Source organism: Symphodus melops (genome assembly GCF_947650265.1).
Source record: "Symphodus melops genome assembly, chromosome: 3".
NCBI lineage: Eukaryota > Metazoa > Chordata > Actinopteri > Labriformes > Labridae > Symphodus > Symphodus melops.
The window spans coordinates 5,087,643-5,109,333 of record NC_136693.1 but is presented as its reverse complement, the minus strand read 5'-3'; the positions used below and the strand labels follow the sequence as shown (position 1 = coordinate 5,109,333).

Sequence of the window (21,691 nt, the reverse complement as noted above, 5' to 3'; positions counted from 1 at the left end):
TCCATCTATTTTTTACCAGTCTGGAACTGTGAGGTGACAAACATGACACAATGCAAAGTCACTCAAGTTAAGTGCTACATTCAAATTGTGATTTTGTATTATATAAATGAAGTTAAAATGAGCTGGATTTTAAATCAATGCTCTCATTTTATCTCGTTCATTCTCAATGTAACTGAACTGCAATGTCATCTTGTGAATTGACATTGTTATCTTATTATATTTTCGTACAGGCCTATTACATATAATTGTATTATGATTCATGAATACATCATATTTTGTTTTGCTGATTTGAATCTGCAAGTTTGCTGTCAAAGAAATGAAGTGAGGAGAAAGGCCTGTTTCCTGATGAAGCCCCATGGAAGAAATATCCCAAGAAGCAAAACAGTGAAATACAGAAATATTGCATCCGTAAATCAAACTTGCATTGAAGCAGGCGTACAGCACATTCATAAACATACATTTTTATGTTTTCTACAATCATCCCCTTTCTCCCTCTGTATCTGCTTGCATTGCATGGCCCCGGGACAGTAAAAAGGATTCAGGGAAGGTGTCCCGGGGTGGAGCCAGTCTCCACCGCAGCAGCAGCTCCAGACTCCCTACGTGTGAGCTCATTTTGATTTCTGTAGCCTCCAGCTTCTCTCGGCAGTCGGAAAAAGCCCATATCCCAGGAAAAGTGGAATGAAAAGAAACGCATATTAGGACTATTTTCCACACATAATTCACCTCGCTTAAATCGACAGAAGATCAGAGAAACGTCAGGTAAGTTAAAGTAGGAAGTAAAACCGCGTTAGCTCGTAATGCGGGGTCGTGTTACCCGCACTATTATAGGTAGCATAGTCGTCTTTCGCAATCCAGCTGATCGCTTAATAGCTTTCTGTGTGAGCGGAGAATACCACGGAAGTTTTATCAAAGGTTATTGTGGTTTTAAAAAGTCTGCTGTGTGGTTGAAATAGAGGTTTTTTAATCCTGTTGTATCGGCGGAAGCACACACAGAGGACGGGTCGCAGACGTGATGAGGCTGTAACTTCAGAGATGAATATAATGTTACATTAAAAAAACACACACATGACAGTAAAATCAAGTTTGGTACATTTTAGAGAATAAATAATGTGGTTAATGTAATACACTTTCTCTCAAACTGCATAGGCTACATCTAAGTGTTTTTGTTTTATTATCTTAGCCTTTGCGAGGACAACTATGTGATTTGTAATGTATTTGATAGCTAATTTTGGATTATAGTCTGTAGCCATATAACAGCCCTACTACTAATAAATAATCACACTTATATTATATACAGACTAGTCAGTCAACAGGGATTCATTATGGCTATGTGTGGGTTTTCCGGTCATTTCAAGGTGAGGTCTGAGTTACGGTTACTCTGAAGTGACTCACCTGAAACTGAAGTTGGCTGTGTTCATACTGGAAGCATACACCTTGAATACTCACACAAAGACGTTTCAATACAATATTGTAAAACAGACAATTAAATATTTGTATGTGTAACGTTTTGGCCTTTGAAGCTTTAGCAGAATGAGGATTTATAAACCTCTTTGGAAACACTTACACAAAACATGGGATCCAGTTGTTGTTAATTAAAATTACTAAAGATCAGGCCCAACAAAGTTCTGGTGTCCCCTCCAGACTTCAATGCTACTTTTTTGGTTATTATTTTTTTAAGCCAAATAAGATCCATTTGCAGAAGCCGGTGTAAGTGTGTCTGAACTCAGCAGGTCTCTATTGTCATCTTTTTCACACAACAGCAATGAGAGCTAGACTTTACAGTCAGCACTGGACCGGGTGTGAGAATGAAATGGGCTTGACAGGTGGTGTGATTGTCCATGTCCTTCACATGTTCACATGGCACACACAGCGTGTACTCGTTTCAACCAAGTGTTATAATGTGTGGTTAGAATAGGGCTGAACCCTGTTCCTCTCATTACCAGCGGACATGTGGGAAAGAAGCCACAGCTCGTTCTCGTTCTCGACCACCTGGGCTGTCCAGCTGGAGGACGACTTCCACGGGGCGCACACACTACTATACATTTGTTACGTGAAAGACAATAAGATACTCTGAGGATAGAGGTGGAGATTGCTGCTTCAGCCTACGGTCACAAATTCAACAACATTAGCTGTACAGTAGGAATAGTTTAGTTTTTTTTAATTTTGAATATGTTAAAGGAATAACAACAACAAAATAATAGTATAACAAAAAAGAAAAACAGCAACAATAATTAAATCTTGATAGTTACTTTAAACAAAAGATCAACTTATGAACTTGTGTATAATACTTTTCTTTTGATTACTTGTCATTGCAGCTATAACTATGCAAGAGACTATGTTGAGAATAAGAAGAACAGGCGTCCTAGCGATGCAGGTCTGCCAAAGTCATTACCCTCCTTTAAAAATCCTGCGTAGAGTTTTTCGAGTAAAAAAAAAAAAAAGGATTGAAATGATACTGAGGACTGTTGATAATCTTCAAAAGCAAACAAGCCCATCATGGACCACAATGACTGTTTGTGTCATAGTGAAGGTGTGGAGGTGATGGCAATGATTGACTCGATGAGTAATACTTCGGACAGGTAAAAGAAAGCAGGATGAGATTTATTAGAAAAAAACAGTACTTACATTTTTCATACAGGACAAAATGAGTGTGGACTGCTATTCTTCAGGAGATACGAAAGTCGACTCAAACCGAAAGTTTTAGTGACATTTTAAATGTTTTTATTTTTGTTTGTTTTTGTTTTTAAATAGCGGCCTTTGCCACTGTTTTTCAGGAAAGCCACTTGGGGTTTTTTTTTTTTTTTTTTTTTAGATCTATTTTAGTATTCCCCAAAGCTATTCTTTATTGTCAAAAGTAATACTGAAAACACATGGATAAATAATACGTTGTGGTTCAATCTGTGCACATTTTCTCCCATCTTCTTCCTGACCACTCCCCAACATTTAAATATACCAGATAGTTAAATCAGGTAATATAAATTCTTGGGCCTGTTCCAAGTATTTCCCTGCTGTAATTCCCCAGATTAGACAAGACATGACTAAGTGCTGTTTATAGTGAGTGTATCAGACAGGCTGTGTATCCTGGCTGACAGACAACAGGCGTGTTTAGTGGGCCCTTGAGTAAAGATAGCATTATGCAGCTAAACATCTTACTAAATATCTTAAACTGATATTTCTTTTCAGTATTTTGTTTTTCCTTTAGAGGACTTGTAAAATGTACTTCCTTGACTCAGCTGTTTTCAGCTCTAAAAAGTCCCACAGGGAGGTAATGTTGGATTTCAATTAACAGGATGGCGCTAAGAGGGCCAGATGGTGGACAGACAGAAGCCCAGACATACTCTCACTCATTCATTTAGTGCCCACATCTGAGTTAGGAGTGGAGTCTGTGGGGGAGGGGGAGCCGACTGAGCAGTCAGAAGAGATGATGAGGCAGTCAGAGGGGGGCGAGTCTGGGCTTGAGTGGTAACTAAGCCAAGAAAATTGCGGGGTAAAAAAAACAAAGATTTTTCGAACAAAGATTACACAAAGGCAGCAAGTGTTTTTTCTGAGATTGGAGCTATAAATCATGCAAATTTCAAGCTTGAGAGTCGTGTTGTTGTGGTGAATACAGTGTCATCCTGCGGTTTGATGACAGACAAGATTCAATGTAATTTTAATCCTGCTTTAAAAACCTGTCTCTTTAAATCTCATATATGAAAAAATGAATCGGCTGCTAACAGAAGTTGTTTTTTCGCTGATGGAAGCGATATTATTGGTACCAAGTTCCAGAGAAGTGGGTGGTTATAATTTCCAGCCCTTGGCATCTCCCACTCAGTGCTTAGTCATGGATCTCCCTGCATACACATGTAATAATAACTCAGCTCACTGATTCTGCCTACACTGCTGATCTGATGCTTACTCCCCCATGTTCTGCATTAGCCCCGTAGCATCTCATTTGCTAAAAGCACCTCACACTAAAAGAAAGGCTTGCTTTCACTTTGAAGCCCAATTCTTCAGCCTCAATGCCAACTTTGTGGCAGGCTGCGCTGTACCCTCTCAGCCTGTTGATGCTTTCACAAGAAGACGATCAGATCCTGCATTACTTACACTTTTACAGTAATCAATGATGCAACAATGTTGCTGCCTGTCTTTGTCATCTTCATCAGTAAACTAATTATAATCAGGTTTAAAAAAAAATACACATATATATATATATACATATATACATATAATATATGCAGAGACAAATCAGTTTGAACCCTTAATAATGAGTAGTTGTGTTTTAAAGAAGAATATTTCTCTTTCTATCAATTCTATTTCTATCAACAGGATTCACCTCGAGAGTTCATTCTGTCACACTTACCTTCACCAGCACATGCTCGAGATGTATTGATCACAGGTTCAGTGTATTGATTTGACTGTGTTGACGCTAAGAAACATGACTCATGGCGTTTCATGCTGACGTTTAATCTGCTGTCTCTTCCAGCATGGGGGCTTATGAGGAGAAGACAGAAACATGTGGAACCGTCTGCCTGAAGTACCTCCTGTTTGCATTCAACTTTCTCTTTTGGGTAAGTTTCCACTCTGCAGAGTTCAACCTGCTCTAAAGAGTTAATTGCCAACTATTTGTGTTGGTCTGAAGAGGCTCTCTCTCAGTCACCTGCATACTTGAGGCAGGATTTTCCGACAATGCAGACGTGTCTTAAAACATTTATAATCTGGGTGTTTCACTTTCTAAACACTTGCTTGTCTGTTGGTTTGGACCTCATTTTACTCTGCAAGAGACCTACTGAGACAGTGAAGAATAATATATGTTTATAACTACTGTCTTTGGAATAGTAAAGCCAAGGAGACCTGTAACATGAGTCCCCATCACTTCCCTGTGGTTTTACACAGTTTTCCTGCGACATTTGGGTTGAAATGGTTCAAGCCTGACCTCCAAAACAAACACGTTTTTCTTTTTTTGTTTACAACGTTTGATTGTCGGACCTCTTAGATTCTCATTCAAATGATTAGTCCTCTTTAGCACCTTAGTTTGCCAAGCAATTCAAATATTGCTCCAAACTGTGAAAACTGATTCCATATGATATCAAAGTCAAATTGTCCAGCAGCTCAGTCATTCACATTAATTTAACAGTAAGCTTTTAGAAAACAAAGGTAACCCAATTCCTCTAAAAGAACAGTCTGTTTTCCATTTCAACAAACCGAAGCCAGCTAATACAGAGTTTTCTGTGAAATCAAAAATCAGTTGTGACAAGTGACAGGGAGACACATGCACACAGCTTAGGCTCTGCACACGTGAATATTTTCTATGTACTAAATTTAAATAAATGAGCTGATAAAACTTGTTCTGAACTCCTCAACAAAGCCTCTTTTGGGGCAGAAGATAAATGCCTGTTGCTATTCCAGTTCATGGAATCAAAGCCAAGTCGCATACTTGCACAGAGGGACACAAAAGATGCTTTCACAGCCGGATTCTTTCCAGATTTCCAGTGTCGAGAGTTCGGCATTCCAGGATGAGAACAGTGAGCGCACCAGATAACTGAGCTCGTAATTTCACTGTGTGGTGAAACGAAGGAGTTAAACACCACAGCAGCCGCCTCACTGTCAGCAGATGCAGGATGTGTGTTTTCGTTCTCTGTGTGAAATCACACTTACAGCTCTGCCCATATGTGATTATCATCTGTCTGCCCAAAAAAGAAAACGGATGTCTGTCAGATTGGCAGACCGACACTTCTCAGCAATTTCAGTGCCAGATGCTGGACAACCAAACATGAATATTTAAGGAGCCAATCAAGTCTGATGACCACATTTGTTTGGTAAATGTATTTTTTGTAGCTTTATGCATGGCTGCTATGAAAGTACACTATATTGCCAAAAGTATTCGCTGACCTGCCTTGACTCACATCTAAAGTTGAGTGACTTCCCATTCTTAATCCAAAGGTCCACCCTTTGCAGCTATAACGGCTTCGACTCTTCATTTGTGAGGTTCAAACACTGACGTTGGACGAGAAGGCCTTGCTCTCAGTCTCTGCTCTAATTCCTCCCAAAGATGTTGAGGTCAGGACTCTGTGCAGACTTGTCAAGTTCATCTGCGCCAAACTCGCTCGTCCATGTCTTTATGGTAATGGAAATGATTGGAACACCTGATTTCAGTCATTTGGATGGGGGACTGAATACTTTTGGCAATATAGTGTATCTCTGGGTAGAATATCAAACATAACATGATGCTGTTGGGGAACCAAGGGTACCAGGGACATTTTATTTTGATCTGTTTATCTGCCTGCAAGCGGTCATCAGCTGATCTGAGAACCTCCCCAATGCCAACCAATCATCAATCACCAATCACCAACATCACACTCTGACAACAAGGCGCTCTATTTAAACCATTCTGCCTCTCACTCCTCCTGCATCACATCCACTCTGCTCAGCTCCTCCAGCTTCGGTCAACACAGTTTATAGTCGAGGATAAATTGTTTGCTCGTTATGTCTGCAAGATTTCAGTGTCATTTCGTGTACATTCAGGTTCTGTTCTGCATGTTCCCATTGGGGAACTTAAAGGCTTGAGCTCAGCTAAATCTTTGGTGTGCTGCTGAGAGATAAGATCCGAACCAATACCGCTAAAAGCAACTGTACAAACCACAAGTGCAATAATGTTTAAATCTATGACGAGGGTATTCCTGACTGTTATGAGGTAGCTGTTTTTGTACGTTCTGTTTGTGCTGGAAAACTTAACTTTAACATTTGGAATCGACTCGGATGGCCTTCAGGACCCAAATGCAAAGAATCTGCTGTGTGAACATAAAAAACAATGTAAAGGCCAAAGAGATCACTTTGAGCAAGCAGTGCACAGCAGAGCCATTTATAAAAGCATACTGCAGCAGAATAATTCATGTTATTACAGCACCAATGTTGCTCTGCACCAACGCCTAGGATTTAGAATAAAATAAATACACATCTATAGTTTTATGCATGCACACGCTGCTAACAAATAGTGTCACCCAGCAAAAGAAAAACACTTAATGATTGAGCATCACCTCTTTTGCAACTCAGAGTCCTCTGAACTTTCAGTGTCTTCCAGGTCGTACCTCTGACCGCCACTGGAGGTCAGCAAATAGTGCATTTCCCCTGTGCAACATTCAATTACACTTGGAAAATATTCATTAATTCCTGTGGTTCATTGAGTTTTAACGGCAGCTAAAGCTTCAGCTCAATCCCTACATTGAGTGATTATTGCTGAAGCCCATTCTGTTACTAATGCTGTGGCTGTCTGGGCTGGAATCTCTCTACGGGGAGCATGAGGATATTTGGAAAGTTGTAAGAAGCTTTATGTACGAGGAAAGAAAAAAGGAACGCAAATAGAATAGTTTGATGTGGTTTCGTTCTAATGTGGTGTGTAAAAAGGATCAATAGTCTCTCTTGCATCAGAGTCCTAAATGAAAGTATTAAATTGAAACCAACAACTCAAAGAGACGTCTTTTGTGGTACTGTTTACTTCTAAAATGCGGCTGGTGACAGAAGGTCTGGGATTTAAATGCTCATCATGAGACACTGAGAATCACTGACTTTTGAAGAGCTCTGCTGGCTCCAGGCATGGAGAGAGTGTACAGCGCTGATTTGTTGTTCGCTGTTTAATCCTGCCGTTCTGTTTCTGGGTGTGAATCGGTGTCTAGCTTCTGCAGCCGCCATCGTCTTTGTTTTTTTAAATTAAATTACACAAGCTGTTGGATTGATGGCGTTTGGAGGATGACATGCTTGTGTTGTATCGCCGCACCAGCTGCTCCTTGTCATTGTGGTGTCCTACAATCTACATTTTCCTCACACTCTGTTAGCTCAGACATGCTTGGAGATGATGGACACAGGCTGCGTTTACATGGACACAAATGGTCGGAATGAAAGCCTGATCTGAATAAAAACGCTGCATGTAAACAAAGACTGATCCGATCAGGCTCGTTTGGAAAGAAATGTCATTCCGATCGAGAGGGGTGGTTCATGCCGGTCGGTGTTCGGATCAGGATACATGTACACGCTTGATCTGATGGTGTCTGCCTGACTGGGGTCAAACGGTCCTGACTGCGCATGTCTGTCCCAGTAAAGTGACGTGTTTCCATCGAGCTCTCCATCAGAGCCTATGATCAGAGCGCAGAACTTCATGAATGATTTGAACGTTTTTTCTCCACTCTTGATTGGTGATCTCCACGAGTTATTCTCTCCCAGCAGCCTCGTTCGGATCATATTTGTGTTTTATAAATGTGTCCTGTCATTTATAGATACGATTTCATACGAGTCCGCTTTGGAGCGATGGTTGGCGTCTTTCTCAGCGAGCTACAATAACGTCTCTGAACATGATGAACTATAGCAACTTAAAAAGTCAAACTATGCTGCTGGAAATGGTTCAAATGTCTGAAAGCTGCATGTATTACAAAGTTTGCGTAATTATGTTTAAACTGAGGAAATATGTCTCCCATGTTCAGAGTGTAAAACAAAGCAGAGTTGTTGGAAGTTTTTTTTTGGGTCATTTATGTACAAACACAGGCTGAACTGTTGCTTCTTCTTCTGACGTTATACCAGCAGATAAGACAGGTCGGACCCGTCTGTGTCACAGTGTTTTTTTTCTGATTAAACAAACATGCGCGGCATAATCTGATCCTTTTATTTAGCGTCAATGTAAACAGTGGAATCAGAATGATTTCAATCAGATTGAAGAAATAGTGCACATGTAAACGTAGCCACTGACGGTTGGATTGAAGCGTTGACTTTTCGGCTTGGTTTTTCCTTCCTCTTTGTCAATCCTTATAACTTCAAGGTTCCTTTTGATACTTCCTAATTCCTTAAGACTTTGAAGCATCAGCATGTCACAATTTTAGCCGACAATTAAGCTTCAAATTTATTTTGACATGGAATAAAGAAAATGGTGTTCCCACTTCACACTCTAAACTCCTTTGCAAGCATTAACAAAAGATTACTTGGTTGGCTATGATCTCCAGAGAGAAGGATGGCTCTGCTTCCAGATTTAAAAAAAGCCCTGAAGGCAGACTTGTATGCTTTATTATCTTAACTCAATGTTCTTAATACCTTACATAAATAGATCATTGTAGGACAAAGAGACTGCAGAGCACGTTCATAGAAAAGAAAGACAGAGCATTAGAAGAGTTTGTTCATGTCATCGTGGACTGGCTTAATATAGATAAACATATATGAGTTAACCTGCAAGTGATTGTCTTCATGTGTCTGTTAGTTTGTACATTTATATATGCAACAAGAATCAATAATATTTATCTATTTAAGTGCCCACAGTGATTTTTCTAAACGGCTTATGTCTTCATCAAGAATCTAAATCTGATTGATATATATATTTTTTGTATGAGAGGCTTGAATCAGAGAGAACATGAACTGAAGTCATGAAACATATATATTTCAAGTTACATTTAAGAGCTAAACAAACCATCGTAAATACACATTTAGGTACAACTGTTAAAATGTGAATGTGTTTGACTTTAGGTCTTTATGAAGCCACAGGAAACACAAGCTGTGACATCATTAAATCACCAGGTGATTACAGGAGGGATTTCAATAACAAGTGCATGGTGTTCATGGTGTTTGATCAGAGCAGCTCAATGCTACCTGGTACAGAGGATGTCATTCCTCTTTTAGTCCTCATCCTGGGCGTTCTGCACCTGCACCCTGAACTCTTACTTGCCCTCACAACCTTTTAATACAACATTACAGGATATGTCAATGACGGCAACGACACTGACAGTAAGTCTGAGTCTGCTGACTGACGGTCTGAATCCAGGGTTTAAGATGATCAAAATACTTGCTGACTAATGTTCCTCTTTTCCCAAATCATCTGACTAATGTCTGCAGCTGAAGCTAAGATTTGACTTTTTAGTATCAAACCCGTGTAAGTTGGATCGACAGCCTTGGATTACTGACCCGCACAGCTCAGCCAGCTCATTCACGATTATCTTGCAGCATAATCTGATTCCAGATTAGATTATTTTGTGTGTCCGTGGTTGGTCTCTTTGTCAATCTGTAAACTTTCCACCTTAGGGGCGATTATTCAAGGTGTCTCCTTCATCACTTTGAAGGAGACTTGGTTAATGAATAACTCAAACTTTGTCTCCTCTGTGTTGTACGCATGCCGTCGCTCATCGATCTGAGTCTGAATCTTGTGCTCCTCTTTTTCCCAGTTGGCAGGGGGCGGCGTGATGGCGGTGGGTGTTTGGACCTTGGTTGAGAAGAGCGACTACATCAGCCTCCTCTCCTCCATGACCTACGCTGCCTCCGCCTACATACTGGTCCTGGCCGGAGCCATCGTCATGGTAACAGGCGTGCTGGGCTGCTGTGCCACCTTCAAGGAGCAAAGGAGGCTACTGCAAGTGGTAAGAGATCACGTCGAGGTCGAGAGATCGTACAAGATTTACATTTTTGAAACTATCAAAGTACATTAAAATTGAAGTCATACAGAGTAAGAAAGAAAACACAGTATTTTAGTTTTTTAAAGAAACTTTACAAAAAAGTCAACAGGTTCTTTTTTTTTTTTTCCCTGCCACCGCCCACTCATGAGAGGAAAACTCTTTATTATCTGAGTGTCTTACCACTGGTTTACCACATTCCTGTTTGAAGACTTTTTTCATATAATTGATTTTTTTCATATCATGTTATCTGGTGTGTGTGTGTGTGTGTTTAAACGTTTCAGAACATGACATTATCGCTTTGATAATTGAAAATTTAAAGATGCTATTTTTATTATTTGCATACATGTGGATTTTAAACAACTTCATACCCATTCAAAAAATATCACTATGAGCTCTTTTTGTTAACAAAATCCACATTCTTACATTTCTTACAAATCCACATTCGCTGTCGAGGTATACGCCAGACTCACTGAGATAATGATCCCACCGGGGCCAAATGATCCGCCTGGGTCTCATTCAGTTCAGACAAAACAAAACTTCATGAAGCAGGACGTTGTTAGTGCATGCTTGTTTTGGCACAATCTGTACCTGGCACAGAGTTATTCCAACAAACACCTGCATGGCACTCAGACCAACTTACAGTGGAAATCAAACACAGTCTGCGCTTTGCTGATCGTGCACTGCTCAGAGCCTCATCCACACAAAGATAGATCAATACATTTATGCAGGAGCAATACTTTGGATGTCAAATATTTCAATCAGGAGAGACGAGTGATATTAAGAATGAATTTATTACAGTGAAAGAGTGATTGACAGAATGAGATTTGACAGAATGTTTTGGCGCTTGGACTCTATGGGGTGGAAGATGCGATTTCGTGATGAAGTTCTGCTCGTCGTTAGGATAGATCCCCCCCCCATGGAGTCCAGACCCTGGTGGTGGAGGACTGATGATTTGATGAGACCGAGTTGGAGAAGAATTGATAGGAGTCGACTCTGCTTCTGAAGATGGCGGTGATGGGGAGGTGGAGGGGCGCACGAAGCCAGCTTGAAAGAACTAGGGAAGAAAAAGGATCATATTTAAAAGGAGAGCTGAACGATGATAGGCCGAAAACGAAGGAGGAACGCTGCGCCATTGGTTAGATGAGGTCCGGTGACAAAACCCACGGACGGCCCAAACTGACAGCTCGAGAGTGACAGCGGATATGAGACAGCGTGAATAAAGGTTGACTGAGAAACCTGATTGTGGATCACTTAAAGTCTTCCTTACTGAACTTTCGCTAAGCTTCATTTGTTTCATATAAAACTGTGCAGGAACGTTGATCATACTTTTCAACAATAATGGAGTCTATAGAAACCTGGAACACAGAACATGATGTTGTGGATGTTTGGAATTTTGAGTTCAGTGTTGAGAAGCTTTAAATCTCCAGGCAGATCGAAAACAAGTTCGTTGTGTGCTTACAGTGGATTCCCAGAGCTGCCAGAGCTTTGTTTTACTCAAAAACATAATAGAAAAATCTATAGAACTATACACATTAAATGAAGTCCCCCATACATCCAGATTTATCGCTCAGGCACTCTCCGACAAATGGAGATGTGTGCACCACCTTTTCTCTTGCGTGTTGTGCAGGTTAGAAACGCTCTGCGCATCCTGAAAAGTCGAGATTAGGGCGATGAATCACGCTGAAGAAATGAACTCGTCGGCAAGGAGAGATGCTATCGGGATTGCTTAAGAGGGCAAACATAAGGGCGAGACGGCAGGAGGGGGAGAGTAATTGTTTTTCCTGGATGTGCCTGCTACCTGCTCAGAGTATGTGAAGCCAGCGGTGATTGTCCACAGTGTCCTGTAAACTCAAAGGTCACACGTTTTTAGCACAGAAACAGCTGATCCAGGCACAGAATCACTCCGATAATCTGCAGCTGCACGGCCCAAATGACCCAGCAGCGGCTGATTAAAGAAAATGCCAAATCACTCCCTCTGTACGCCTTCTAATGATGTTATTACTGCAGCAAATATGAGGAGAGGTCAGCGAGACATATAGAAAGAGGAAAACTCTCCCCAGAGAAACGGGTGTGGTGTGTGTGTCTGCAAACAGACAGACTTATTGTGAGGTCGTAGAAAAGTGACAGGACAGTGTAATGAGTCAGGGAGAAGGAGGAGCAACTTTTTCCTTCCAAATCAAAGAGCCAAATGGAAAGTAATCCTCACACAGCCCGGTTCCACCTGTGGAAACACTGACTTCATACAGTCTGAGTGGACATATCACAGGTTTGTCTCTTTTTGTACTTTTCTGTTTTCCTCTCTTTCTATCAATCTTTATACCGACTCTTTCACTGTTGTTAAAAACTTCAAGCATACAGGAAGTACATTTTAAATTGTGGCCAAAAGGAGGAGAGGGACAGAAGTTCAGGGTTTTTTGAGGCTCGCCATCAAACTACATGCTTTAAACTGTTGATGTCACCAGAAGCTGCCTCACATCCATAAAACATGAGTTCAAAACCATCGTATGAAACTGGATGTAGCACATTGGACGCCATGTTTAAGTCATAAACTCTATAATCCCCCATCGCTTAATTTCATATGTGTATAATGTGATGAACTGAGTGAGACAGTGAATAACTTGATAGTAGTTCGTTTATTTATAATTTACACTGACTCTACAGACATAACAGTGTGTATATGTAAGTTATATCACTGGAGTTGTTTTGAAGCTGTTCATGGGTATGAAGTGTCACATTTCGATACACATGCTCAACTCGAGAATCAGATCCACTTTCTGACCGTCTCCCAGTACCTCTCAGCGTCTCTGGATCCTGTCAGGTCATTTTTTAAAATCCGACTTGTTTTGCTCCTTTATTTCCATCATGACGTTGTTCTATAAAAGGACACTGTGACAAGTCTCTGCTTTGTATTTAATTTCTGTCCAGCTGCTCAGCGAGCAGCACGCCTGACCTGCAACCTGATGGAGTCCTTCATGACTAAGTTATAATGATCATCACTCATAGAGGGCGAAGCACAGCCGAGCTTCTGAGGTGTGCCGTTATTGCTTCAACAAAGGAAGAAAAGCTAAAGTCCAGAGTGATCTGTTGAATAGAAAAACGAACATTAAAAACATCCCAGCTTATTAAAGTGTACTTCTTTTCAAAGTCAATTATCCTTCTTTAAGTAAAGAAAGCAGTGTATCTTTTAAAGAGGCATAGGTTAGCTATTCCGTTCAAATGTGTCCATGCTGAGTCTGAAATCAGTGCACACCTTCCCTGCTGAAAGCATGTAGAGGAGTTGCGATCACAGCCATGAATCACAGAGGAGGGATTAGCTCGTCAGGAGGGAGGAGTGACAGCAACAGATTGCCAAACATGGAGAACATAATGTGGTTGTGTGAGCTGTACTGACTTTATACCGTGAATGAAAAGAAGCCAGTTTATGGAGGGAACATCTTCTCACTTCACCTTTTAAGAATTAGCATTTTGGACTTGTTTCAAATTCTCCCTGACCTTGTCTCCATCTAAAATTCAAATTGTCCATAAAACGTCTTCACGTTCTTCACAGATGAGTCTTTGTGATATTCTTATTTATTTAGCTTATGCTGATATAAGTGAACTGTTTGCATTGTACAATGCATTGTCTCACAATATATTCCGAGGTGGTGTTAATCTAAACATGTAGAATTTACATCAACTAGACAGGACTAGAAACCAGTTTGTGTTCAGCACCTGATGGAACTTTTTGATCGACAGAAATGGATCAAATACTGGAGGAGTAGATCGACATTAAAACTGCATAAGTCATGATTGAGCTTTGATTTATCGGGGCTTGATTGAAGGACCACATTGTATGTTTGCCTCATTATGATGAGGAAATCCAGCACCCCTAACAAATATCTTGAGGTCAATGCAGACAGACACACAGCTAAAGTTAGTTTAAAGTTTCCATTGATCAGCTCATTGTGTGAGGCTGGAGAGTCGACATTGGAGCCCAAAGGTGACAGGATGACTCCTTTCTGAGAACAGACACGTGTCTGATCTTTATCGGCCTGATTAAAGTCACCTTCAGCGTGACTCTGAACTCCTGCTTACTCAGTCATTGTAAAGGCAGACGGTACACTTCTAATGAAGTCTGAAAAAAAAAGAAACAGAGTCAGACACGGAGCTGCATACAAATGTTTGCATCCTCACTGCAGCTATCTGTTGTCCCTTTCTGTGCGAACGGATGCTGTTGAAAGTGCACGATGGAGGAAACGAGTTTAGAAAACTCAGGAGAAATGTGACTACTGTGGAAGTGGGAGCATACGAGGTTAAAGAAACTGTTCAAATATTTTCTAACAACCTCAGCAAGATGAGTCTGAGTTTACCCAGAGATGTCAGTTGTTCGCTCGTTGGGCCAGGAATCCTACGTGCAGCATGCTGTTGAGTTTGAAGCCAATGCAGGGCTCTGAAAAAAAAGTGTTGGACTTATGAACCCGCTCAGAGACATATTTGCAGTAATTACCGTGTGCCCTGAAGTCAGCCGGGGAAAGACTGGCAGCTCTGACGTAAAATGAGTACGTCTGTGAGATAGAGAGAGTGTGCCTGATATCATGAAGAGTCACTGCAGTCTGTGATTCACTCTGCAGCCATCTGCCTTCTGTAACAGCTTTCTTTCCTGTCACACTCTCTCTGCACCTCATTGTCCATGTGGGATCGTCCCTGCTTCTAGCTCATCCGCTAACATGAGGCAAAGTATACCGCTTTATTGATGGGGGGGGGGGGGGGGGGGGGGTAAAAGAATGCATCACAACAACACAAACTGGCAGATATGTCCAAAAACATTGAGTCACACTGCAGTTGAATTGGATCCTCACACGCTCAGTGTTTACTTAGATTTGTTTGGCATGTTTAATCGTACTTTTTCTGCATTCTGTGTCTGTTGTCTTTCATCATGAACCCTCAACAAAACTTCATCTCAGTCTCTGCCCAACTATCAGACTGAGCCAATCAGAGATCTAATCAGCACAAGCTATCAAATCAAAGACCTGGTCCACTTTAGCGGCTGATTTCTTCCCTCTGATAGCAGCTGGCCGGAAGGAATTTAGGTCAAGGTTTTTTTTTTCTGTTTTTTTTTTTTTTCCTGATAATATCTCCTCTTGTCCTTAATTCTGAAGAAACTTGGCATGAGAAGCAGACAGTCCCTAAAACTCCACAGGCCCAATCACGAATCAGACACCGGCGATAAACTCTGAACAGGAAATCTCAGAGCAAGCAGAGTGGGAGATCTGCATTGGCGCGGTGACCTAATGCATCTTCAGGATTGAACAAACCAACTTTGAGCTGAAGACCTGATAAAAAAGTTCAAAGGAGTTTCACGTAAAACAGCTTCGAACTGCTTAGCTCTGAGTTCTTTCATCTGATAAGACATTTCTTATTGTCTTATATACAGTATATATGTATATATATATCTTTGTGTGTGTGTGTGTGTATACACACACACACACACACACACACACACACACACACATGGTCGGATGCAAACCCGCAACCTCTGTACATGCACCACATAACCACTCCTGTCTTCTAGTCTTTGTTGCATACTGATGCCAAATATTGTATTCAAGTATTCAACATGCTCAAACTGGCTTTAGTGTTTTCAATCAGAGATGGACAGCATCGCCGTGATTTACCGACACAGATTTATGAAAGGAATCCGTTGTTCCACTTGGATGTGGAGTGCTTTATGGTCACTTTCAGCTCAATGCGTAGCTCCTTTGATGTTTTGATTCACTCCCACTGCTCTCATAACATCGTTTTTTTTGGCAGCAGGCAAACTGTTTGCAGCTCTTAAAACCCCACTGTTCACTATCTGCACAGCACCAAATAGACCAACGCAGCTCGAGACGAGATGCTGCACACAGAGGAAGATTCGGCAGCTAACAGAGACAGATATTTCCCTCAGGACTTTGATTGAGACCGAGAGAGCATAACGAAAGAATACTGCGCCTCCTGCAAACACACTAAAAATGATTAGATATTTAGATGTTTTCAGTCTGCGTTTTTATATAAAAATCGGCACACCTCCAACCTTGCATGGGTTTTGGACTGTTTCACTTCCTGTTTGCTCCAAAGCCAGTCATTTTTACTAAAAAAGTGTAACCATGCCTGGGTACGGTTGTTTCTTTATTTAACGGCTGCACACATCTAGAGAACGAGCCAACTAGAAGTGCTGCATGCGTGACTTTAAATGCTCTGATATCTGATTGTCGCTTCATCACATCACCATCCACTAACCACATTTCCTTCTTCTTCCTCTCCGCAGTACTTTGCCCTGCTGCTGTGCATCTTTCTGTTGGAGATCCTGGCTGGCGTCCTGGCTTATGTGTACTATCAGCAGGTAATCGCCCTCCCTTGGGCCAAACAGAAAAAAAACCCAGCCCTTTCCCAAAAAGATTTTGAGTTGTATGCCTTAAATGTCAGAGGAGAGGCTGCCGGATACGGGAAGATTAGATATTGAACTCACATGACAGGAAAGTAATCTAAAAGAGAGCCTATTAAAAATACAAATTCCACACTGACCATATTACTCGGGGTTCATTGAGTTGAAAAAGTATGAAAAGGCCTGCAGTAGAGCACACAGCGAGCCTTAGTGCACTGTGATGAATCATTTAAAGCCTTATGATGTGATTTTAATTTTAATTCTCTAAAACAGAAGAGTTCACATATTCCTCCGTCCCTGGTCAAAGAAAAAAAAGAAACTTAAGAGGGTGTTTGTGATAAACAGATGTGAACATGCCGCTCACCTCACATGCTTCAGAAAATGAACGAGAGGAGTTGAAAGACTCACAAAGCAAAGTTCAGCTCAAACAATGATGGCTTGTAATGACTGCACACCCAGCAGCCGGGGATGAAAAGTTTTTCCCATTTGTAATATTACCATGACATTGCTTTCCACCAGCATCAGTCCCTCCCTGACTAATCGTAAACCCTGGTGGCTTGTAGCTCAGCAACAGGCTCAGTCTGGAGCTGCACTGCCATCATTATAACCGCCTCATTTATAATACACAACACGAGAAGCCACCGAGCTGCATGGCTCCCAAACCTGCCTCCTTCTCCCTCGCCTCGAAACACTCTCCCATTAATTAAAATCTGCAGAAGTTTCTATAGGTGCTCCTTTTCTCTCCTTTTTGTTAGATTGTTATTTTTATTACCCTTATTTTTTCAGTCACACATACAAACAAACACATTTTGTAAATTGATAATCATCCACAAGCAAGGCAAGGACTCACTCTTATTTTTGCCATAATGTCATAACCATCCAATGTAGACTTAAGGTGAGTGTGAAACGATGGTACGAGCTCCTGCAGAAGATTCAAGTTCATACGATATCAACCTCGTTTGAGGGAAAAGAAACAACACTTTTTTGCACCAGATCAAGTGTACCATGAGCCTTTTGGTTCTGCTCGTCTCGGTTCCAGGCTTCGATGTCTTTCTATAAAGATTTGGGGAAATGTTTCCGTCTGAACCTGAGCCGTCTTAAAAAGTGGGCGGAGTCTGTTGAGCTGTGGGTTAGAACCAACATCCAGGATACTGGTTCTGATTAGATGCTTGCATTAGTTTTTATTGGTTTGGATGTACTAGATTGAGTTTCCCAGGATGTGCTCTCGCACAGAGGCAGTTTCTACTCATTGAGCCTCTTTAAGTCTCAAATTGCTGTTTCCACTTCACTGCCAACTTGTTTCCGAAAACTGTCAACAGGTAAAATGAAATGCTTCACCCTTTACCTCATTTCTCCCATTTCCCTCCTCCCCTTTGTCTCATCTCTCTCTGCCCTCCCCTCCTCTCTTCATCATTCCCTTGATATCTCCTTCACGCTTTCATTTACAGTGCTCTCCCAGCTGGCTTGTTGCCATAGAAACTGAGCCCCCCAGACCTCCCGCTCCTACAGCGAGTGTTTTTCTGCCTCTGGTCCAAAGAAAGGGGGGGGGAAAAGCACAACATAAAACACTGACTTCCTCTGCCCTAACCCTGGCTCCTTCTGCTCCTGTCTTGTTAGAACTGCGGCCTGTGACGTGTATTGTCAAGAGAGCTTTTAAATGATTTGTGTTACAAATCTCATAAGTAGCAAAAGTCAACCGATTCAGCTAATTCATCCCACGGCTGTACTGTGAGGTTTTTTTTCGTTGTAATTATGTGGGCTCAAAATCTGTGTCTGTGTGTCTGAACAGTTGAATGAGGAGCTGAAGCAGAACCTGAGGGAGACCATGACCCAGAAGTATAAACAGAGCTCGCATGAGCAGATCACGGGAGCTGTGGACAAACTGCAGCAGGAGGTGGGTGTCTGCTGGAGGTTAATCTAATATTTGATCTGATCACTGGGTGGTACAGTTAAGAGTGCAGTCACAACCACAGTTATTTAACACACTGGGAAGTTGATGTTTTAAGTTTGTAATCTAATAATTGAGATGGAGCGTCTGAGCCTAATTCACAGGGCCTCACATGATGCTTGGTATCCCATCATCACATCAGATTAGAGATTTTGGTGATGAGTCAACACAGATCCGATTCAAGTCACACAGACTTCAGCTAAGCTTGATGGACTTGTCTGCTCTCTCTGCAGTCTGTGTTTTACTCTCTCCTTTGACTTACACCAGTTGACAGCACAGGAAGGAATGAATAAATATGAGCAGCAGATGAGACATAAATCACTTCATTTTATATGCATAGATTTCTTTTTCAGTTTGAGATGACCCAACTGTCAGATGTCACCATTTATTATTTGTTTGATTGTTTTTTTCCTACCTTTTTACTTTCTGCCCATTTTAGGAAAATAGTTTGGACTGGCTTTTCTTTCATGCTGGGAGTTAAAAAGAAGAGCATACCGTAGCATAAAAACTGTGAACAGGGGGAACAGCAACATTTCGGTACTAGACCTTCATCATGAAACATCCAAACTCTGTACCTGATGAAGACTAGTACGGAAATGTCGCCATTAAAATGTAGTTTGCATGTTAGACAGGGTGCGGGAGTTTATCTTTCAAAGTTTCTGACGGACACACTGTGATCTCCTATGCATCAGGGTTTTCTCTGAGGCTAATCAGCCGCTCCCTGCTAAGTGCTTAGGCTCGCTCTTTAACTCAGCAGAATGCCAAATGGAGCAGCAAAAAATTCAGCCAGTCTCACAGATGACTGGAGTAGATCCTGATATACTCGTTCAAAAATAGACTGACTCAGGAGTCCATAATCATTTTGAATCGAAAATAGATTTCTGAATTGAATCGTGACCCCAAGAATCGAATCATGAGGCAGCCAAAGATTCACAGTCCGAGTCTTCATGTTTTATTCTGATGAGCAGAGACGACTCTTTAGGGATTTAATCAATGCCAGTCGGTGATGTGATGAAGCGATGATGTCTTTCCATACTGTTCCTTTTAACTTGTTGTTTTCCTCCTCTGTCTCCGGACAGTTTAAGTGCTGTGGCAGCAACAGCTCGTCGGACTGGGCCGATAGTGTCTGGATCCGCTCCGCAGCCGCAAGCAGCAGAATGGTGCCTGACAGCTGCTGTAAGACTCAGACTGAGCTCTGCGGCCGCAGGGACCACCCGTCCAATATCTACAAGGTGGAGGTGAGAGGATGAAGGGTGCTGCTGGAGTTGACTTATTAGTATTTCTGTCATGTCTCAGCCTGTGGTGTTCAAGTAACAGAGAGCGAAAAGGCAAACTGTATACTCGATATTTGTTTACAGTGAGAGTCGAGTAACACTCCCACATCGTCTGATGCAGCATAAAGACACTTTGTTTCTCATTTAGGGTGGCTGCATCACTAAACTGGAGAAATTCATCCTGGACCATCTCAAGATCATCGGAGCAGTGGGGGTTGGGATCGCATGTGTGCAGGTGAGCAAAGAGCTCTGCTTTGGAGCCGTGTTTTTGCTCATAAACACATCGTGTTCGTCCACTGAGATTGCAGTTTTTGCTGAATCATGTTTCTTTCTCTTCCATCTGATCTGCAGATCATCGGGATGGTGTTTACATGCTGCCTGTATCGAAGTCTAAAGGCAGAGCCGTACTAAGAGAGGCAGAAAGAAGAAGAGAAGAAAGAAGGAGGAAACTTCATCTCCACATGCCAAACTCAAACAGCCCACAGGTTCTTTTCTTTGCCTTGCACATAGGGGAAATTTGGCAAGGGATCAAGATTCGCATTAGAGGATCTCATTTATGGTAAACAAAAGGTGGAAATTCACTACAAGGTATCTTGAGGTAATTAGACATTAAAAATGCAGTTTCAGCTCCATCGTCACAGCGCTTTGAAAAAAAAGCCTCAGAGAGAAACTGATGGGAATTTGAACACAGATTGTGTTAATTAATGTGGGGATAGCCTCCTCGGGACTCAAACATTGTTGTTTTTTTTCCACTCCGATTCTCTCAATGTATGTTTATGTTTGCAGACAGGATGCTGCACTCCAAAGTGTTGTAAAAAGCAGCAGAGTAAGACTGGCACTTGGAGGGAAATGTAAATTCTGGTCACAGCAGCTTCCCCAGCAGAGTGTGGTTTAACAAGCCTGAACCTCTGGGGCTCTCTTCATCTTCAGCAGCATTTTGTTTCCACGCTAACTTCCCTGTCATGCATTTTAAAACTTGTTCGATAGTGGCCTTTTTAAACCTTTTGACCTTTGTTACTTTTGATATGTTGTAAATGATCTTTTTGTGTAACACTTTCTTCTGAGCAATGAGGATTTATTACCCGATGTGTCTTCATAGTTAAACCATGATTCAATTTAAAAATCTGCCGAAAGAAGTGACACAGTGTCTGCCTTAGTGAAGGTAATGCCTTGCTCAAAAGCATATCCCTGTGGATTGTTGAAGCATTTATGACTACTGTAAAGCTTAAACCTTAATGAAATCATTGTTTGACCTTCTCACTGATACACACACTAGCAGTGCTTTTAATTTATGCTCATGAGAAAGTGCCTCATTTTACCAGTTTTACTTCATCTTTTTTTATATGCAGGATTTATCCACTGATGCCAAAGTTGAAAACCGAAACTTTGTGTGAGGACCTACTGTATCTCCTGAAGCCTTATACATATATCTACTGATGCCTCTCTTTTTTTAGATTGTTTTAAAGAATGAAGATTTTGTTTACTTTTCTATAGACCTTATTGATATGATTGTATTTAACAGACGTGTGGTCGAAGATGATTTTTCACTCACTTGTTAGTAATGTTTTACTGTGTGCCTCACAGACGACACTGAATTAACCTGCTGTAATTTCTCTTTGTGATAATCAAGGAAATATTTTCTGTTTGAATAAATGTTGATCACATC

General features: G+C 41.3%; 2 protein-coding genes across 2 annotated transcripts in view; one reads left to right on the top strand and one right to left on the bottom strand.

Moving 5' to 3' along the window:
* LOC306821771 (transmembrane protein 138-like) overlaps positions 1 to 1,418 on the bottom strand; it is a gene marked incomplete at both ends in the record, with an annotated part of 7,606 nt that extends 6,188 nt beyond the window's left edge. The window contains one exon of the mRNA XM_079340345.1: positions 1,393 to 1,418. Coding sequence (XP_079196471.1) covers positions 1,393 to 1,418 — 26 coding nt within the window. The remainder of the gene's footprint in view (positions 1 to 1,392) is intronic.
* LOC306821715 (CD151 antigen-like) lies at positions 516 to 21,691 on the top strand. Its single transcript, XM_079340281.1, has 8 exons — positions 516 to 759; positions 4,466 to 4,550; positions 10,173 to 10,364; positions 16,687 to 16,761; positions 18,593 to 18,697; positions 19,831 to 19,989; positions 20,174 to 20,260; positions 20,377 to 21,691. The coding sequence occupies exons 2-8, from the start codon at positions 4,467 to 4,469 to the stop codon at positions 20,434 to 20,436; spliced, it is 762 nt and encodes a 253-aa protein (XP_079196407.1). The 5' UTR covers positions 516 to 759; position 4,466; the 3' UTR covers positions 20,437 to 21,691.